We start from the raw sequence: 21874 nt of genomic DNA on the forward strand, positions 1-21874 counted from the left end.
ATGTCCTTTATGTTAACATTGATGCTTGCTCTGTTCTGTACCCTGGGGGGTCTTTGCTGCTGCTCTGCTTGTCTTAAGCTTCCCATGTATGCACATGGAAGCTCAGGGAGCTCCCAGAACAGAGCCATACTGCCAAATATAACATTACTGCAGTTGGAAATAAAGTTCTCTTTTGACAAACATGGTCCCGACTGAAACGCTGTGAAGACATGTTCAGACTATACGCAGCTGCACCACAAACTGCTCATTCAGAAATATTAACATTAATTTTACAGTAGTTATGTTCCATCAGTGTGACCAATCACATCTTTGATAGTGATAATAATTGATAAAATAATTAAATTACACACGATTAAATTCCAATTTAGTGGAACTGCTCTAACATCAGCTGTCTTGTGTGCACAGTCACAGTGACTTGATGCTGTGTAATATTTGAATATGTCCAGGGAAATGACTGATAGCACATACAAGCGCTAACTTTACATAGTCCTGAACAACAACTAATATCCAACCAGGATTTTAATTCTGACATACAGAAAATATCTGCTAATATACCAGGGGTCAGCAACCTTTACTATAAAAAAAAAAATCAAAAAATCAAACATACTGGTAATCCAGCAAAGTTGGTGAGAGCAAACAAATCTGCCACTGCATTTGAGATTTGGCAATATATAGAAGAAAAGGCGTCAGATTCGCTGTGTAATGGCACATTTTTACAACTGGAGAATGTCACTGTAGAAGAGAAGAATAATTAAGTTTGGCAGCTGTGAGATGCAGTTCATTCAATTGTACATTAAAACACACAAAGAGGACAGAGTTTAAAGAGTATTTATTGATAATTAAGGCACAACGGTACATCAGCAACACAGAGCTGATATCTTAACACGAGTAACAGTGAAGAACTCTTCATGGTTTGTCAGTGTAGGGCAGTAGTGTAGTCAAGGGCACAGCCTTGTATTTGGAGTTAATCCTTTTTTTATTTTGGGTAACAGAGTGCAGTTTGTGAGGCTTGTCGCTTTTATCCTGGAGTTAATGTGGTTGTCTTCCATTCATTTATTAGAATAAAAAATTCATGCATATATGAATTTGAAAATATTCCTAATATTACCATGGATACAAAGCTTTCACATAGTTTAAAACGCTGTCAGGTCTGCTGGTTGATATCACTATAAGCATCCTATTAAATTTGAGTTCCTTCACAGGAATATGAGCTTATCGACAAAATGTGTTTACACATGCATTCTCTTACAGTGTGTTCAAGTATTGCATTTAACATTTTATTATTAATCAACACACTCTGCCATTAATGACGACGTCATCATACAATACTCAGCAGTACCACAGTGACCTCTGTACCCACCCATGTCAAATACAGAAGAATGCGAGCAATGCACTCGTGCAAACATACTGGTTTCACTCAAAGTCAGGTGGTTAAACAACAGAAGAGACTCAGGGTAACAATCAGACACATTTCAAACCTCTTTGGTGACACAAGACAAAAAATATAACCATATATACACTTGTTTGATCTAGCTCTATGCAGAAAATTGCATATCAAGGACGCAACAAGGATTTTGTCACGTTTCCCAGAAAACTTCATCATCATAAACACCCTGCTACAGCTTTTGTGCACAAGAATAAGGCCACTAAAGTTTAATGCAATGCATCATGGTAACCACCAGAACAGAAAACAACACACCTGTACTGCTATATCTGCAGTGCAATCATTTTAAAATAGCACCACATGCAGTACAAGTTAATACTCTTTTCCTGTAGTCTTCTAAGCACCCTTATCATAAATTCAGTCAGACGTGATAATTTAATTTATACTCAACATTGACTTGTTAAACATCACACAGCCTGCATTTCTATGTTTGTGAGAGGCAGAGCTAAATGTCAATATATAATATCTGTTACTGTGATTACTAAGAGGAAATTGAGAATGTCTCCAGTTATAACAAGGAGGATGCATAGTATGTAACAATCTTTCACAGTCAGTCAGTTTTGGCTTAAACATACTTTTCTATCCACCTTTTTTCCCTATTTTAGAAAATAGTCTATTTTATGTTGACTCTTTCATTCCCTTCTACAATCTGACCACTTTTCGAGATTCTCAGTGGCAGTTTTGGCATTTAGGATGGCATTTCTGATTGTTGACGTTGCAGCGACATCCTCCACTGGTGTCTCCAGGACCCTGAGAAAGGATCAGAATCAAACCTTTCAATTGACTTTCAAATAAAAACTTTTTTAACCAACATGTTTTGGCTCTATACTATCATGCACATGTTACAGAGACAATAATGAGACTTTTGCTGAACCTTTTCTGTATGGATATTTGGTCTTTTGAGAGTCTATCTAACCAAGATTTATGAATCATACTTCCATTCCATAGATGTAGACCACCAACAGAATAATAGTTTACAAGTCCTGAAGGCATGGGAGATCTGGTAGGTACATTAGATAAGAAATACAGCATGAGGAAAGGAAGGAAGGATTTATCACCTTAGGCCCCCAGCGGGGCCCTCTGGTTACCCAGCAGATCTCAGTGTGACAGACGGTACAGCGCAGCCAATCACATCCATCCCTCTTCTGCACGATGATGCCACACTGAGGACAGTGCATTGCCTCTCCTGACTGCACAAGAGTCTGTTTATGGAACAGAAAATTGGTGTAAGATAGAGAATTAAAGTTCAAGAGGAAAGGAGAAAGGATATGAGATAAGAGGATGTGGTAGATGCCAGTTTCTGTTTGATCAGTGGAGCACAAAGCCATATAGAACATAATCTATCTCTGCACTTACACAGGAATTGGCTATACCACATAGCAATTCCAAAAACAGTGATAAGCAGCTTAGACAAGGTCTCTCGTTCACTGCATACACATATACACAAGTGCCTACTCACCTTGAGTAGCTGCGTTGTCCTCCTGGCAGCAGAGTCATTTATAGCGCGGGCTGCAAGATCATCCTGGTATTGCTTACAGTTCATTCCCTCATGGATAGACTGAGCGCAGAAAATAAAAAGAGAAACAGAGACAGAAAAATACAGTTGTTGTGTGTATTCAACTTCAGTGAAAGTATCTGATGCATAAAGATAGAAACTTTTCTGTCTTTAAACAGCAGTTAGCCTCAAGTGACCAGAACAATTAAAAACATGTTACTACCCTCAAACGCAGTGTCGCTTCTTTCTAATTCTGTTAGTAATTAGCTCAGATTGATTGATAAGTGCACGGTACAATTTTTACTCCCCTTGTACCACGGTTGTGAGTTTACTCTTGATGCAATCTCACCAAAGCAATTTCCTACAAACTATGGCATTAATGATCAAATATTGTATTATTTATGTGTATATATTTCATACCTTGCAAATCAGGCAGTTATGTTTCCTGCAGACGGGGCAGTGGAAGACATTGACTGTGTCCTCGTACACACACCAGCCTAGGCAGTCTGGAGTGGCACAGTGGTAGCTACCCTCACATCGAGACTCTGCCACTGACAGACCTCTTTGTAGCCAGCGCTCATACTCCTCTGCTGGAACCAACTGTGAAGGAAAAGGGGAGAGAAATTGTGGTGAACTAGTCAGCAGCAATAAAATATTATCAATTCTGAGGATTTCCACTGTACTTTTTACCACATGTTGTACCAAACTTGCGTGGTCAGTGATTTCAAGGCAAACACTGTACATCCAAAAGCTTGACTGATAAACTAAAAGCCTGTGTTCTACTTTTCAACCTCACATCTTGCTCTTCGAACAGAGGCTATATTGAAACCACTGGCTGTCTTCAGCAGTCCTGGTTGGATAACAGTGCATTGTGTAACACTTAGCAGCCGGAGAGGTTGGCTAACTGTTGCTTCATGTTAGCCGAAGCAGCTGAAGGCTATCCACAGGGAGAGAAGTACTGTAGCTCCAGCTTCTTGGCTGGCAGTGACAGTGCTGAAAGGAGCTTTTCTTGCTAAATTAAAACATAATCTTCAGTGATATTTACATATTCTGACGCTTTATGGTGGTAATACAGCAGTTAGAAATGTACTGTATGTTATCCTGATGCATCAGAGAAAATACTGTATTTTCTGGTGTAACTCACAGCTCTGATCTCCCTCTCCTGCAGGGAGCAGGCACAGGAATACGTGTCATCTCTGTAGGGACAGGACACCTCCGGCTCCTCACTCAGCATTATGACTGAACGTAAGCACTCTCTGGGCAGGCACACACACAAACATGCAGATACTGACAGGTCTGAATCATGAGAAACATATAGTATATTCACTTCATTATGATACATCTTCACTCATTCTATTATTAGTATTGTTCCCCACCACCTCCTGAATAGTACCTGCAGAAACAGTGGAGACACTCCCTCAGCAGGACCCCCTCTCCAGGCTGCAGGTCCATGTAGCAGATCCTACAGTCCACAGGCTCTGGGTTAGGTAGCAGGTCCTGGCTGTCCATCATCACCAGCCTGGCAAAATTCTCCCTGCGCTCCTCTTCCCTAGCCTGACACAAGAGGTGGTGGTGTGGAGAGGGTTAAAGAAATATTCTGTAAACTACATCCCTTCAGTTTTTGTTTAAGGGGCACAATGATACTGGTAATGCATAAAATAATAAGTATTATAAATGTACAGTTTTTCACCCTCACGCGTATACACATACAGGCAGACATACATTGTGTATAAACATTTTATTTTCAGTATATACAATTAACAGCGCAAAATTAACAATCAGGCTAATACATTCAATTTAGTGGCATCCTCTGCTCTTTAGGAATTCATTTAAAAAACAATTGATGCTGAAAGTCAACAGTGACCATGATCATCCAGCTGGAGGGTAAATGAGGAAAATCCTTTCACAATTTTCTTACTAGAGCTTGACCAATATATATTGCCACCACAAAGCGAGACTATTGGAAGCTGGCTCACTTTTAACTGGGATAAATCACCATGGTAACCTAAGCTGCAAGGCTACAGAGAAATAGATCAACACCTGTAAACAGCCCGACCACTGACCAATCAGCTTACTGCAAATACAGGGTCATCATTGCTACAGGATCCTGACGGGGACAAAAGAGTTTACAAGAAAGTGACAAATAATAAAGAGCAATCTATATACTGTAGATTTATACATCAGTTTAATAATTTTTCACTTCCAGGCTTTCCATGTGTCCACTGTGGTATTAAAATCATTTTAGTTTGTCACATAATGACGATTATAGCTGCATTGTTATTGCATAAATATTATTTCCTTCCTGACAAGATTCCTGACAGTGTTGATGCTCTTACACTCAGAATAACATGAAGCCACATTGTGATCAAACCAAACTATACCCTCTGTTGTATTTTATAGGAAACATAATGCAAACACTGTTATTTCCCATGATTATGAAAGCACCATTTCGATCAGATAGGTCAGGCATGGACTATCTGCTTCTCCTCCTCTCTGCTTTGGCAGCAGAAACCAAAGTCTTACATTACTTTGAACTTTTTTATTTGCATCACATATTCATAATAGTTTGTTCATCATCAGACAAAAAAAAAAAATACTCACTCTATAATTCCCGCACTAATATATAGCCTTACTTGCAGAATGACACTTTCTGCTGTCACTGTAATGGAATTTTCCTGCGGGTATCACCTTTTTAATCTCATTTCATATGATGGACTTAGTTCATGGTCGGGATTATGCTGCTTATAATTAACAACTCATCCTCTTTCACATGAACATGAACTTCCCGATGAAATTAGAAACCCACAGTTAAGAGAACCAGCTGAAAACCAGCCTGGTGATACTGGACGGCCAGTGTTAGTTGAACTCGCTTTGTGAAACAGGCCCCAGGGGCCTAAATCTTTGTCAGAATTTTTAAGCTTTCAAATGTCAAAATTGGCCTCTAAAGTCCAGTATTGGTCAGGTTCTTCTTTTCACTAGAACACTGGAGCTGGGGATATACCTGTATTGCTCATTTGACCTACAATAGTCAGAAATAAGGTTTAAATAGGCGTAAGTGGTATCAGTGCATCTCAAATGACCTACATTCAACTTCAGGGTAGAAATATCAGAACCATATGCTTCCAATTCAAGCATACAGACGTGCTTATTATTTATTTGACCTAAAAGTGAATGTCTGATAGGTGCAACGGAAACGGTGCAACAAGTTCAAACTGTCCATGAATGAAATGTAACTAAACATGGAGTGTATGTATGTCTGTGTTCAGTAGTCCTGGTCCAGGTTATACAGGAGTGAGTTGTTTTGAGCCCCAGCACTCCTCAGCACCTCTCTTCTCCCTTTCTCCTTCAAAAAAACAGAGACAAAAGAGAAGAGAGTCAACCCTGAGAGAGCCTGTAAATTTGAATTGAAACTATTTCATACTTCCCTTTCCTACATTTTATCCAATTTGGAGCCTTGTGTTGCCTTGCAGTTTCTTTTCTTTTTACAAAATATTATTTGACACAGGCTTTTGTTGAAGCCTTGTATGTGACTCACACAAACGGTATACCAAAAGGTTTTACTCTGAATATATATATGGGTGAAGGACAAACACACAGATGTATGATTGTATGTGTAAGGTATGTGGGCGCATGGTATGCTTGATGACACAGGTGTGAGTGTGTTTTTCATACCTGCTGGTACTGTCTGATAGCCTCCTTCTCCTGCTGGATCCGTCGGAGTTCCAGTGGGTCAGGTCGGTATCCCCCTGGGATGATGTAGTTCTCAGGGCGGTTTGTGCTGCAGATCTCACAGCCTGGCCGTGTTGGTTTGTTAATGTAAGTGCAAGAAGGGCACGACCAACCCTAAGGCACAGAGAAGTTCTTTTATTCTTTGCTTTTAATTGTTATTCATCTTTTTCAGTATTATATTTTAACGTGTGAGAAACAGCAATGCATGCTTATCAATTGTCTTTTCTTATGAGATAGTTTATCAAAACATTGACCATTTCGAACAGTGTGTGAATGAAGAAACCCCTCTATAATTAAACTACCACCATAACTGCTGCTGTTACCTGGGTGGAGGCTGTGTTGGGGCTCAGTGCTTCATTGAGTTGAGGCATCTCTAGGTTGATGAGATCTTTGATCTCACTGATGTTTCCTCTCTCTGACCCACCTAAAACGTTTAAAGACAAAAAAGTATCTAATAAGAAACCAGTAAACACCTGCAAGTGAACCCATGTGCCCATTAAATATCCCCTTAAGACATGCACAGAATTTGTGTGATATGTTTTTCTTTTAAGGCAAAGGTAATAACTATAAATGGAAAAAACTCAAAACTGTATGCTCAATAAAATTTAAAGTAAAATCTGTTCTGACAACAGTCCCAAACCCACATGGTAATGCCCTTACTCACCAGTACTGCTGCTTGTATGGAGTCTAGGAGGTAGGGTGGTGTAAGGCCTCTGGTCCAGAGATGAGGGGCCGTTTGCAGAGGTAGCAGGGAGGGGAGGAGTGGGTAGAGACAGAGATGGAGAACTGAGAAGGAGGGCACTCTCCTGGTCCTGCTGCAGGACTTGTAGGGTCAAGCGAGCATGACGGGCTGACAGGAGGTACAAGAAGGCTGTATCACCGTCCTGATGAACTCCATATGAAGCCAGAGAGCGCTGGTCTGTGCACAGACACTGACCAATCACCCAGCGCTGCACCCGTGGGTGAAAGCCATACTCAAGAAACATCTAAAGTGGAAGAAAACCAAAGGAAGAAAGAAGAGAGAGATACACTTTGAGATATAACCTTTTAGTTTAGACCCTTAAAGACATGATTTCTTGATTCTGCAGACTAACCTGCTGTTTCAGCGCTGCAGTAGTCATGTGTGGGAAAACTTTCACAGTGACGCAACAGGACGAAGAAGAATCCTCAACTACAACAGCCAAGCTGTTACATAAAATGAAGCACAAGCTATTGGCCAGATAGTTTGTATAAACTGTGTTATAATCTACTTTATATCACATTAAAAAAATTAATAAAACACTAATTGACCATCAATCGTGTTTCTGAAATGTTTAAATCCTAATAACGATGATGCTCCTACCTGATTTCAGTGTCTTCATACTCTCCAGCAGAGGGCTGAATCTTGAGTGTGGCATGTTGCCGTGCAAGCGTGGCAGCAAAGGCAGAAGCAGCCTGCATGTCACCTGCTTCTATTGCTCGGGTCAGCTCTATGCAGGTTTCCTCTACAGATGGATACGCATACATACAGTACATACACACACACACACACACACACAAGGAAACACAAACAAGCCCACACAGGTGAACATACTGGCAAGTGTGCACAGAGGATGTTGCCATGCCTCCAGACAGCCACTAGGGGGCTAGGAATGATTAAATGAATGAGTGAAGGAATAAGTGAATAAGTGAATTAGTTACATCACATTACCACATTCAAGATAATAGTTTATATTGGGAGATGTTCAGTGTACATACCTGTTTGTTGCAAGATCATGGTGTTCTGAAGGTTGAGACCATCCAGGGGGCGCTGAGGACCATTATCTTGAGGGGCGACTGCCAATGAGAAATGTTGAAGACCAGATTAAAAACATTTAGATACACAAACAGACAAAAAACTGACCAACAACGAACATTCAACTTTATCAAATTCTTCAAAAGACCTCTTCTAGACTAAAGACTGAAATCTTTAACCCTTCGTCTAAATTGAGTATTGCTGCATCTTGTCCAAACAGAGATACTTAGATAGTAGAACAACATAGTAGATAACAAGGTGAACATTTCCTTCTGAGCCATTTTTGTCATCTGGATGACACAATGAGCACTATCTCTGATATTAGCTAATTTATCTAATCCATTATCATGCTGCGTCGTATAAACTAAGGTCACAGAGAAGGCAGTGCAGTTTATATAGTAAAGTTAGACCAGAGCTACAGGGAAAGCAACTGTTAACACACTATGCATTCAGTTTGAGTGTGTTGAAATGTGAACCGTCAACAGAAAGGTTTCTGTGTTTATTGACACAGGGTTTATTTGTCTATTACACTGTTACTTCCGACACTAATTCTACATACTTTCTAGTTTGTATGCCAGGCAAGTGAGTCCAGAATTACAATTTAACACAGAAAAGGATGTCCTATTCTAACTCTATGAAGCAGCCCAGACAAAATGTTATTCCTGAAGTGTCCCATAGTGCTGGCAATGGCCCTTTGTGCATGTCCTAGGACTACTACTCGCAAGGGATGTTCTTATGTCAGCATTTACTACTACGCTATGTTAAATTAGTTAATTTAAAAAATATGGGGGAGTTTGTGTTAGAGCCACAGCTGCTAACTTAAATAGCCAGCCATAGCTATTAATGGAGCTAATATTGTATAAATACCATAATGATGTCAGCCCGAAGTGGTTACAAAAGCTGGTTTATTACCATCATTCCACAGTAAGCACAGATTGATCTATACAAAATATGAAGTTTGGTTACAGTGGTTGAGATTGACGTAAGTGATGTTAACAATCATCGAGGAGGGCAATGAAAAGCTCTTTTGTTCAAATAAATAAATAGCCAGTTTGATACGTCAAGCTCACTTTGCAAGTTCACTACAGGGCAAATGAATTCCACCAACTGAGAACGAAGTTACAAAGCATGAAATATCTACCTTTTATCCCACCTTTTTGCTGTGGTTGTTATCTAAAAGAGCAGTGGGTACTTGCCAAGAAAGGCGACTGACCTCTTTGTGCTTCTCTCAGTGAAGATAAAACCACCGTAGCCCACTCCTGGGCCTCCTGCTCACAGCGGAAGTTGAAGCTGATGCGATCGTGTGGAGGCGCCACCAAACTCAGCTCATGGCACTTTGGTGATTTCACCTCATAGTTTACTGTCCCCAAATCAAACTCAGCGATGGTCTGAAAAAAGAGGAAGAAGGAACAAGAAGGTTACGTTATCCAAAAGTGGGAACTATGTGCGTCACTGCTTGTGTGCACTTGATTAGGTAAATCGGGATTTTAACTCTCCATTATACTGTAACACACTTAAATACAGACGTACTATTATATCTAACTTAGAAAATGTCAAACAGTAAAAGCAATAACTATTATTTAAATGTAAAAAACTATAACATCTGTAATAAAATAATAATAAATATAAAATCAATTCTAAAACTGTTTCAACAAAAATGCAACATTATTTACTGCAGAACTAGAAAGCATTAGTTTTGGTGTACCTAATACTCTCGGAGTGTAGTTGTAATAAATAAACAAATAAATAACAGACCAAAATAAATGCTCTCTATCTAACTTTTCCATCTAACTGTCAGAAGTGACCATGAATCAAAGAGTTTATTTTAGGCTTGCAAGTCAAGTGACCTGAACCCTGAGGGTGGGGAGCCCTCCAAGGGGGCAGAAGCTACATTTGAGGGGTCCCTGATGGAGAGATAACTGTGCTACACAACGGCTTTCTGATTTCTATCTATTTTTAGCTTTTTCCTTGTGAAATGATGGACAGTTTTACCTCTTCAGGCCAATAACAAATATCTAAATATAGTCATTTACAACCTGTAATTAAAGGTCACTGCTTCTTAATACAGCGACCCAAGCAATGTTGAATTACCAAGTGGGCAGAGTGGGCAACTGCTCCACGGCCCCTGACCATAACAGGGCCCAACGCCTCCGGATTCACAGCGTGGCAGTGAGTTTGAAGTTCATGCAAGTAACAATATGTGCCAAAAGAAAACATTTGAACCCAATCTTGAGACCCTGTCTTTAAAGAGGGATCTTTAATAAATGTACTGTTTCAGTTGATATTACTCAAAATAAGTGCTGAAACAAATTAGTAGTACAGCAGATATGTGTGAAAATAAACCCTGTTCTTAGTATTTGATGGGTATCTAAAGGCAATGGGTTACATAAATAATGCACAGAAGGTGAGCTAGGGGCCCACAGCTTCCTTGTGGATAAATCTGGCTCTGGTAACAAGCCAGCAAGTTTGGAAACTATTGCTCCAGGTGGTTCCCATTTATTTTTTCCACACACCAATACCTTTCACATGGAGTCATATCTATCATTAAAACATCACAACAAGCCCAGCACCACTGCTCGTCTTGCTGCTGTGAGCTCACCACACTCCGTCCAGTCCCGCTGCTGTCCTGGAGCGACAGCCGGAATTCCCCGGATTTCCCCGGGTCCATGCTAAGCTGCAGGCGGAGTGACTCATCACCTGCTCCCGGAAGACACAGCGGCCGAATACCAGAGTGGCACACCGACACCCGAACCGACATAAGGACGGTCTGGCAACCAAGCTGCGACTGCGAGGCCCCATAGTGAGAGGGGAGGGCGGCGGACTGGTCCGGAGTGTAGCCAGGGGTGGGAGTCCAACCGCCTGAACTCAGCGACATCCTGCCAACAGACTCATGTAGAAAGCAAACACACAGGGTCGTTCACCTCTTGTCCCGCGCTGTCACCCGTCCTTTAGTTTGAGTAGAATCTGTGTTTTTACATTATTATCCCCTCGCTGGTTGCTCAATACGCACTGACAACAGGAAGCAAGTGCGCAGAGTCCAGAGTGTGACAAATGTTTGGAGCGACTTCCACAAAGTGTAACGTTACCCAAAGCGAGAGGTTTCACTTCTCTCTTCTTCCGTTTCCGCTACAAAGTCGTTTCAGGCAGATTTGGAGTTTCTTTGTGGCTGTGAAGCGGTAACAGTATTCTGCGGGGTATCCTTCCAGCACCAAGGTTGTTGACAATAGTTTAATACTGGTAACGTTGTTGTTGTTTCTGCGTATTCCGCTCACTTGGTATTGCGCATGCGTCGCTTGCTTGTGGGGTGACGTAAGCTGTTGTAATATTCATGAAGGTTTCATTTGTTATATGACTTTAATGTTTTCATTTAAGCCACTTTCTGTTCATTTGTGTTGACCCCTGGCATGTTTTTTTGTTCATCTTTTATTTATTTGTTTCTTTCTTTCTTTTATTACATGCTTTGCTCTTTTCTGCTTTTGGAGAGCATCTTGCCTTATATTACTTATATGGCTGTTAGTATAAATTTATATATATATCAGTATAAGTAATATATAATATGATATAAAAACAGGCTATAGGAGAGATGAGCTTGGTTAGCTCCTCTGTTAGCTGCTAGCTTTTGTTAATATTTTAATTTTAGGCAATTATGCTGTCCCTTATACTGTGGTTTTAGTATTTTGTATTTTGGTTATACAGCGTGTGTGCACATGTTGTACCACAAAGGGGCAGCAAAGCATCCCAAAAAGGTTCCCTTCTCCTCTTTATAATAATTCTGCTGAAATCTGTTTTTGACATCTTCAAAATTACATAAAAACATTTGATGAGCTAAACACTATATATTTAGCAGTAGTAGTGGTAGTTAAAGTTAGTCTTATCCCAACCTACAACAACATTAAAATGCTGCCATGCTCTGAATAGGCTCCCTGTGTAATGAGTACTTAAAGTAAAATTTGTACTTAAAGTAACATATTAAGGATAAGAATGTTACTTATGACAAACATTTTTACACTGTGGTATTGCTCCTTTTGTTTAAGTAAAGGAAATGTATTATATCGACCCTTCTCTTCTTCTTAAAGATTTTTCTGAAATCTGTTTTTGACATCTTGTAACATTTATTTGAAGACAAATAATGACGTTGAACCATGTGGCACACATCAGTTGTTTTCTGTAACTTAATATTTATTTCACTTTAAATGTATATAACTTGAAATATATATATAAACATTACTGCACTTATGTTTAGCCATGACAATACAGAATACTGTCTTTGCTGTTTGTAATTATACTAATATTATATTAGGCTATATCAGTTATAATATGCATGATAATTGATAAATGATAAACAACAATACACAATATTAGATTAACAGGGATTGTGAGGTGTGAGAACCTAATTTATCATTTTAGATTGCAAGGTCTCACACATTATTTGATTTGTTTGTGACACAAACCTAAAGCATATTTGGGTAATTTTATCATTAACATAATATAAATGCTTTTCACAGCAGATCATTTGACCGATCAACAAAGAAAACGCACAAGTGTTACTGACAATATCAACAACTAAATAGATTCATTCTATTCAGATGTCCCATGTTACAGTATGATAAAAATAGCAGCACCCTAAAACTGAAGCATTCAATTTAGCGGAGTCACCAGTTTTATTGTTTACCCCTGTGCTTTTCATATGTCAAAACTGTCTTCTGCAAATAGCATCCGTTACACTGTGAACTGCTTTGGGGGATTAAGTGTGACAAAGTACCTAGTGATTTCTGCAATGTGTTAACTGGAAAGATGGTGATAGTGTACAGATACCATAAATAAGGTATAGTTCACACGACCCAGGTGGGACTTGAACCCACAATCCCCAGCTCCGGAGGCTGATGCCTTATCCATTAGGCCACTGGGCCACAAAAGTAAAATACCATTCTATTACTTTTAATGGGATTAGGCTGCATCTCTAACACATTTCTTTGTTGGATGTTGATCCATTATTGAATTACTATGGCCCAATCCCAACGTCCACACTCACAGACTCACAGACTTTGAGGCGTGTTCCTGCTAAATCTGGTTTGGGTTCGGGGTTTAGACCTCAGAGGGGACATAGGTTTGGGCCTATACACAGAATACTTGGTTAATTTATTTGTCATTCTACAACAGAGGGTGGCAAGGAAAGCTGTAGTCTCTTTATGCTACACAAGAATAGTGGAGAGCCAAGTTTAATAATTTAAATTACTTCAACTTTTACATTCATGTTTAAGGACCTAGTAAAATTGCAATCTAAATGCCTTTTATTCACAATGAACACTAACAGCAAACACCTACAAAGAAATTTCCCTGCTGACCACTGACTTCCCAATTTAAAGCTTTTTTAAGAAAGAGGGTCAATGGTCAATGAATGTCCCGGCCCACACACGAAATACGAGGCAATTAACAAAATATACTGTAGCGTGTAAGGGGAATGATTTAGATCACAAAGCTTAACCGGTTAAAGCTGTTAATCATTGTGCAAGCAGGGTTTTCTTAATCAATACCACATTCCTCAGGGTCCCCGTGTCCCACAGTATCAAGGAAAGCTCTCTCTCTTTGAACTTCATAGTAAGATCGTGCCATTATTTTTATGAATGAAAAACCTTTACTGAGGACGCCCTTTTAGATACACAGGACATGACATGATTGCTTGTGGTGTCGTGATCCCTCAAAAAAGGAGTGTAATGCAGGAAGTCTAGCATGTCACTTCATGCTGTGACTGGACCAGTGATTCTCTTTTTCTCCATTCAAAAAACACAGATTACATGGGCGAGATGAAGCTATTCATCATCAGCTGCAGATGAGAGCATGATGTTATAGTTTGAAGAGGACAAACCAGACAGAGGCAGCACTGTGACGCCAAAGAACACATCTTGAGCAGGGACAATGTGGACAACTAAGCAGTGCATTTTTGAATCACATTAGGAGATTTAATGAGTTTAGAGCAGTGGTGATTCAAGGATGAATAAAAATGAGGTTAAGAATTGAAAATAATCTTTTTCCAATGTAGTTTGTCTATGAGGAGCTCAATGTGAGGTCTAATGAGAGGTAGAGAAACCAACTTATATTATAGGTCGGTAACGCTGTATTCGGCTTACATGTATTTGTCTCTAAATCTATTCATGAGTAGCACCAACAAGGTCAAAACAGGGATGAACTGAACGCTTTCTGAATAGGTGTTTTGCATTTTTACACAGCAACAACTCTGTTTGTGACTGGCGATCTAAGAAGCAACAAATCGCACACTGTGTTTTCAAATAAGGGGCTCCCTATCATAAAATCAAATTAGCTTCACTGGTTAAGGATTCTTCCATGTTGCAGTGTGATTACACATCCTCAGGTAGTTTTTATTCTCATTATTGCAGGGCTTCTGTCTGCATCATACCATCTGATCTCAGTCCACGACGAAATTACGGCTGCCCTAATGTGCGGAGGAGAACCAAAAGTGTTGCCCGAGGGTGGACCTGTGTACATGCACGTGCACATATGGAGACACAGATATGCAACCTTTTATATCAAATGCTACATCGGACAATGATATCATCACTTTAAAATATTAAATTTACTATCATATAAGACAAAGATTAATTGATTATTAAAAATATAGTTTTTGTCAATTGACCAATATTTGAGCTCTACATCTACTGCAGAATTGATTGACTTGGTGTTGCAAAGATGCCACAACTAGTCATAGGATTTTCTCAACATTCGGCATTTCTCAGTAAGCTGTGTTCCTTTAATAATTTATTTATTTAACTGTATGTTATTTTGAGTTTAAGCTGCATTGTCACATTTTGAGCAGCACTGTCACATTGCATTGTGACCTTTACAGACATCATTTTAGGCCTAAAGGTGCCTTTACAGCTGAATACATTTGAGGGAGCGAAGTTCTCCTCATCTCAGCCTCTCACATGTGATTCACCACTCTCACCTCTCAGCACATACCGGTGGAAAGTAACGGACAGAGTGTGAATTAACATGACCTCACAGTAGACCTATATTTAATTGTCAGCTTTTAAAATTTTGCTTTTAAAATATTACCTGCCCAGCTATAAACCTGCAGAGCTCAAATCTGGTATGTCAGTGTGCAACATTGTTCTTTTTAGGTGCAGTGAACTGTTTACATTTATAATCTTTGTATTTGGAGCTGATTATTATTAAGAAAGTTCCAAAATCTTAGTTTCTGGTGACAAGACTCTTCTATTCTTGAACAGCCTCTAGAATAAGCGGAAGTTTTTGCCATAGCTGATTGTGTCCTGCTTTGTACCACGTAATCAAGCTGATTGATGAAAAACGCCCACCACAGTTCCAGGTCACTGTCTGACAGACCTACTTGAGGTGCTGGGTCTCCCCATGTTCTCTAATTTAAAGTTGTCCGCATTGTCATTGACTTTCTGATGGACTGCTCTGCTACGTGACAGACGTCAGGAAAACTCCAAAACCAAACCTTCTCTCTCAAGGGATGAGGGGGGAGGAGGAGGGGAGGAGGAGAGGGAGGGAGGTGATGCATTCTGTAGTCTGGGATCACTGTGTGTGACTGACGCTCTTGATTCATCATCCAACAACCACATGAGCAGCATGGATATATAAGCTGGAGCACACCTGCTTGACAATAACGACTTCAGACCTCCGACAACTGACCTCAGCCTGTTACCAAAGTTCAGGGTAAGGAGCTGCTTCTTGGGGTTTACATTATAGAGTAATTTTGTTTTTTACTACCTGACAAATTCACTGTATTAAATGCCAGAGAATGTGGATAAGTTATGTGTTTGGGCAGTTATTTTATAATACTCCTGGGGCATTTGTGTTAACTATTCTAACACAAGTGCACATCACTAATAGGGTGAATAATTGTAGTAGGATATTGATAGACTAGAATAGTGTATATCTCTATAACCATCACCTATGGACTTTTATGAGACTTTTATGAGTTTATAATGGGTCATCGTAGTGTGTTTTTAAATCTCTAAATTCAATTTATACTATAATATTCCTTTTTTTAAACTTTTTTTTTTGCAGGGATATACAACACATGTATCAATGACAAATAATCGCCTTTGATAATATTCTTGTATGAGCTTCTGGTGCAGTGAGGTTTAAATGACTTCATCCTATTTCACTGTATATTTTTTATCTTGTATTATTTATCTCTTTTTATAAAATGCTTTACAGTTACAGAAATATAGTTTTTCTATAATATTCAAATTGGATTTTTTATTATCTTACCTGAAGATATGTCTAATTGTATCCGTTTCAGCTTTCTTCAGCTTTCTTTCTCTACTGACTGAGTGATGCTTTACTGACCAGCATCTCTCCATCCTCTTATTTAGTGCCTTCAGTGACTCCACAGCATGCTGCCTGGGAGAACGGCTGATGTCCAGCACTGCGTCTTGACAAGCCGCTGGCTGCCTGCAGCTCTGGCGCTGCTCATCCTCCTCTCCTCCAGCTTCAGCAGAGCCCACAGCACCACGGTGGAGCATGACTTCCACATTGTTCACAATGTCGACAACAGAAGTAAGACTTTTTTATTTTAGCTTTTTTTTTCTTACAACCTGCAGAATTTGTTGAGGTAGTTTATGGAGATTTAAGAGACAAAAATTTTAATAGGACAGACGAATGGTAAAAACATTTTTTAAGCGTATTTATGGCTCTTAATGGTGAGTGAAAAGTGACCTTATTCTACATTGTCATTTACTCTTCTCATAGAAATTTATTGTAAGATACTTTATTACTATTACATCATACTAGAAATAAAGTGTCAATAGTTGTCTGTTGTGTGAATTTTAAGGAGTCAGGTAGCTATTTGTTTTTAAAGAGAAAAGCCATTATTTAGCTCAAAAATAAGAATATCCTCATCCACTAATTTGTGGTACATCAGTTTATCATGTAATTTACTATGTGTATTATTTTGTCACAGTTTCCTCTACAAATTATTGCTATGTTAAATGACATTATTACATTATGCTTACATGTAAATGTATAGTTTGATATATTTTGAATAATTTACTTTAGATTGTAAATTAAGGAGTGAATGTTTTGCTACTATATTAATTTCTATACATTATAATGCTAGCGTAATACACAGTAAATGAATCTCTTTTTATTTGAACGTTGTGTATCACAATGAATGTCTTAAAAGAAAACGTACAATAAATATAATAGTATTGTTCTAGAAGTCAGTTTTACTTTTAAATATATGGAAGACCAAAAAATAATTTCTTCATATAATTCCTGAACATATCAAATCAGCATAGAAAATCATTTATGTTCACATAGACAACATTGTATGAAAATCTTCAACTTGTCTTTTCTTTTAGCACTACAAAATAGACTAATTTAAGTTAAAGCATTATAAAATCATACTGTTTTGATCATAATAATCACTGTTAATGATTTGTGTGGTGTCCAGGTCCAGAGATAGACCCATTCTGGTACGTGGGGCGTGGGGTGAGACCCATTGGGCGCTTCGGGAAGAGGCACAGCAGTGTGGAGGCTCTGGGCAACGGGGGGATGCAGCCTGTCGTCAGGACATTGGCACTGCTGCTCAGCAGCCTCAGAAACAAGGAGAACCTTGGGAACGTGCTGGATGGGAAGGACAGGGATTGGTTACCATGACAGCGTGTCCTTCTTTCTTCATTCACAAACTCCTTCTTCATTTTTTATCTTGATTGAGGTTATAAACCATTTTGCTCTAGCTCTTAACCGTATTTTCTCTCTGGTGTCTGTTATGAGGCCTTGGTTAATAGGATCCTCGGTGAAATCACCCACCAAATGTATCTGTACATAAAAATGCATTCTATATTGATTAATAAACCAGGATGTTGTGATTATATCTGTTCATTGCTTTGCCTGTAGCCTTCCTGTATTTGCAGGTGCACAACAGACATTGTCTTTCAAACAAGAAAGCTTTAAGTTTGCAAATTTTATTCATTTCATAATACATTTTTTTTCTCAGAGTACTGTGGCACATAGAGAATCTGTGTTTTTTGCTTGTTAATATTTTCCCCAACATGTCATATGAATTGCAACAAACGATTGCACATAAAAGTGAATGGCCCACCTGTGGAGCTGTGCACAGGGAACCACATTGTAGTCATTCACACTGGATTAAGTAAGGTTTTGTTTTTAGCTCTGTGTGAATGTCATCATTTCTGAGTATCTGGGACACAGTAGACTTCCCGTCTGAATCCAGCCTTACAAGTCATGACAATTATACACAACCTCTTGCACACAACACTGAAAGATTGGTCAACTATGATTGGGCAATACACACATTATTATATATCATATCCATCTTTTCACACATATACATATATTAACAAATTCTGTGATGATATAATATTTTTTTACATTAGAAAAATACAGGACACTGATGATTGGACCCTTGTGGCTGTGCTTCTCATGGGAAATTTTACATCAATTTTGATAAAACCAGAAACATGCTTTTATACATCAACACCTCTGGAGAACAAGATTGACAAAAGTACAGGATCAATGTGCAAAAACAGAGATGTGAAAGGCTGGGATGAAAAGGTCACTAATAGAAGGGGTAGAGCATTCATACAGAAGATCATCACACCTTTTAGTTCAAGCAGTACATCAGAAAATCCAAATCTGCTCTTAAGCTGTACTTTGGACAAGTGTATGCATGATTAACTGAGATTCTGACTAATGTAAGTGGTGACAGAGTAAAGAAAAATAACCCAAAATGAAAGGCAGTATTCTCAAAGGGAGTGTTTAAGGAGTACAAATACAGTATGAATCGTACTAGCCGCTCCAAAAATGCCTGTTGTCACCCGTGTTTTTGTAACATTTACCATCGTCATTACTGGCAGAATATCAAATGGTAAATGCAGGCATACACTGAAAGCACTTTGAGTCACCACACGTGAGAAAGTCTGATAGGACTGACTGAGGAGGGCTCCTTTGAGGAGAGAATAAAGCCTTCAATTTGCAATAGTACTTATTTCAGCGGTATTGCATAAAAATGTTCAGTAAAGTACAAAAATAAATTGCTTGTAACAAAATCATGGTTTCATGGCATTTGTTATATAGCCCATCAGACTTCATTATGTAAAAATCTTTACAAGATTTTCTGAATGCAACAGAAAAGTTCAGACATGACCCAGCGAAGGGGAAACATGGAAATACCTTTTTGTTCAAATTAAAGGCCACAACTTTTGAAAGTAAGAAAATGACAGAGAGGAAGAAAATGACTATAGGTTGAAAAATACTACATGAGGGATGGCTGACCAAACCTGAATGTCAAACCTATGGAGACTTATGTTAAACTGAGTAAGTTTGACATTCAGACATTATTAAAACCTTATTTTGACTCATTTCAATATAAAAGCTCACAGCTTCCACATTAAGGCTGAGAGTGCATCTACTTGAGCAGGTGTTTTCAGCAATTCATTTTCTAATTAAACGGGAAAGCACTTCCCCAGTAAATCATTACAATTGGTATTTATTCAAGGAATAATTTGACATTTTGGGACATATGCTTTTTTTTACTTTCTTACCAATAGTTTGATCAGAAAATTAATACCACTCTTGTGTCTGTACACCAAGTATAAATATAGTATATAAATGCTACCAACAGCAGCTGGCTAGCTTAGCTTAGCTTAAAGACTGAAATAAAGGGGAAACAGCTGTCATGGCTTTGTCCAAAGGTACAAAATCCGCCATGTACGATTTAAATAATCAAAATATAACATGTTAATAGGTGAGCTTTAGAGGTGCTGCTAGGTTTTTGTTTTGTTTTTTTGAACAGAGTCAGGTTAGTTGTTTTCTCCTTGTTTTCAGTCTTCATGCTAAGCTAACAGGCTACATATTTACCAAACAGACAAAAGAGTGGTATCAATTTTCTCCTGTGTCTCTTAGCAAAAAAGCCAATAAGTCCCAGAATATCCAACTATTCTTTGGACTGTGATTTTAGGCTGTTTACAAAGAATTACAGATTTCTCGATTTGTGTTTCATTATTTGCCATCTAGCAATTTTAGTGGCAGGGAAGAAGGACAAATATTGTTTTGGTCCTGATACTTTGCACATCTAAACACTCTTTTCTGGTAAGTGCGTGAATTTCTTAAAATGGCTAAAATGTTAAAGGTGTTACAATCATTCCCCAAATGAGGATTACCATCTGTTAGCTGTGTGTGAAAAAGACAATCATTCAAGAGGGGGCTTGAGAGTATGATAAAACTCCTCATTTGGTGAGAAGGAAGATGCAGTACAAAACACGGTCAGCCTCTTTTTGGGACATTGAATCACAGAACCTTTACATGATTTTTCCACGTCTTCATTGTACAGTAAATCACGATACTCTTGCAAACAGATAGAAAAAGGAAATGAGAGTAATTTTATCTGTACAGATATTCTTTTTCAGTTGGGTCATGAGGAGTGTTTGCAGATTTTTAAGGCAGAGACACCGACTGTCGAGTCATCCTTGCTTGATGTATGTGCGCAGTGAGGAGGAGAAAATGGAGGATATAGTGGAAAAGAGGAAAGAGGCAGTCATGTCTTCTGTGAGGCGTTTAACTGACGTGGTACCGTGCCTGGCTGAGGGCTGAGTGCTTAGTGGGTCACACAGGGCAGGTGTTGGCCCCTGCTTGGCCTGGAGCTGGATGCGGACACTGGGTCAAGGCACTGGATGAGAGGGGCCCCCCTGTCCCTGGGGCTCTAAAGTGGCCCTGAGGGACTCGTTGTGCTGCTGACTGTCACTATGGCCGAAACACTTTCACCTGCTGCTCTGGCTCCAACTTTTCTGAAATGCAAAAAAATCCAGAATTAAGCAAAGTGGCAATTTAAAAAGAAAGCTCCTGCAAAAAGCTTGGGTTATCCAGAAAAAGAGAAACTGCCAATAACATATGAAGCAGCTGACTTTTCTTACAAGTCATAGGTTTAGAGCATACTGTATGATGGACCGATAAAAAAGGACTGGAATCAATGATATGATTACATGTCTTGGTCCCTGATTTTGCCCCATTGTCCGGCCTTCTGTCTGTCTCTGGAGCTGCGCTGAAAGAAGCCACCCTGAATCAGAGCTATTGTGTGGATGCTGGTGAAGAAAAAATAGACAAAAAGGAAAATAAAGAAAGCCCCAACAGAAAAAGGCCATTCACCAGCATAAAAAGGAACAGACTTCTTGTTGGTTGATAAAACAGGCCTTATCCTCCTGTACTGCGTGTGTTTCCATTTGGCTGCTTTACATCTAATGGAGCTTTTCAGTTACTTAGTCCCTTTCTAGCAGATGTATTCATTTTTACATCCATTCAGCGGCCAATCTCTTCTTCTAGGACAAAGCGCAAAATGTGCGATGTTAACTAAAGGTGAATTAAAGTGTCCCCTCGTCTTTGTCTCACTCCCCATCTCTAGCTGTCTTTGTTTCACACACACACACAC

General features: G+C 39.1%; 3 protein-coding genes and 1 non-coding gene across 4 annotated transcripts in view; 1 reads left to right on the top strand and 3 right to left on the bottom strand.

Moving 5' to 3' along the window:
- Positions 1-812: 812 nt before the first annotated feature.
- On the bottom strand, positions 813-11717 carry shrprbck1r (sharpin and rbck1 related). Its single transcript, XM_035655962.1, has 14 exons — positions 11042-11717; positions 9656-9830; positions 8406-8483; positions 8011-8152; positions 7763-7853; positions 7333-7654; positions 6992-7092; positions 6612-6782; positions 4333-4493; positions 4084-4195; positions 3360-3539; positions 2904-3002; positions 2503-2646; positions 813-2194 (listed from the first exon to the last, which is right to left on the bottom strand). The coding sequence occupies exons 1-14, from the start codon at positions 11315-11317 to the stop codon at positions 2114-2116; spliced, it is 2133 nt and encodes a 710-aa protein (XP_035511855.1). The 5' UTR covers positions 11318-11717; the 3' UTR covers positions 813-2113.
- A 1562-nt stretch (positions 11718-13279) lies between these two features.
- On the bottom strand, positions 13280-13352 carry trnar-ccg. Its single transcript has one exon. It is a non-coding gene; the product is annotated as a tRNA-Arg (tRNA).
- A 3462-nt stretch (positions 13353-16814) lies between these two features.
- On the top strand, positions 16815-18168 carry prlh2 (prolactin releasing hormone 2). The gene is made up of 2 exons (XM_035655975.1): positions 16815-16986; positions 17882-18168. The coding sequence occupies exons 1-2, from the start codon at positions 16824-16826 to the stop codon at positions 18085-18087; spliced, it is 369 nt and encodes a 122-aa protein (XP_035511868.1). The 5' UTR covers positions 16815-16823; the 3' UTR covers positions 18088-18168.
- A 239-nt stretch (positions 18169-18407) lies between these two features.
- Positions 18408-21874, bottom strand: part of myrip (myosin VIIA and Rab interacting protein) — a 35010-nt gene continuing 31543 nt past the window's right edge. Inside the window, exon 14 of the mRNA XM_035655987.1 lies at positions 18408-21236. Coding sequence (XP_035511880.1) covers positions 21193-21236 — 44 coding nt within the window. The 3' untranslated portion in view covers positions 18408-21192. The remainder of the gene's footprint in view (positions 21237-21874) is intronic.

Source organism: Morone saxatilis, unplaced genomic scaffold, assembly GCF_004916995.1.
Source record: "Morone saxatilis isolate NCDOM2014 unplaced genomic scaffold, NCSU_SB_2.0 Contig0, whole genome shotgun sequence".
Lineage (NCBI taxonomy): Eukaryota > Metazoa > Chordata > Actinopteri > Moronidae > Morone > Morone saxatilis.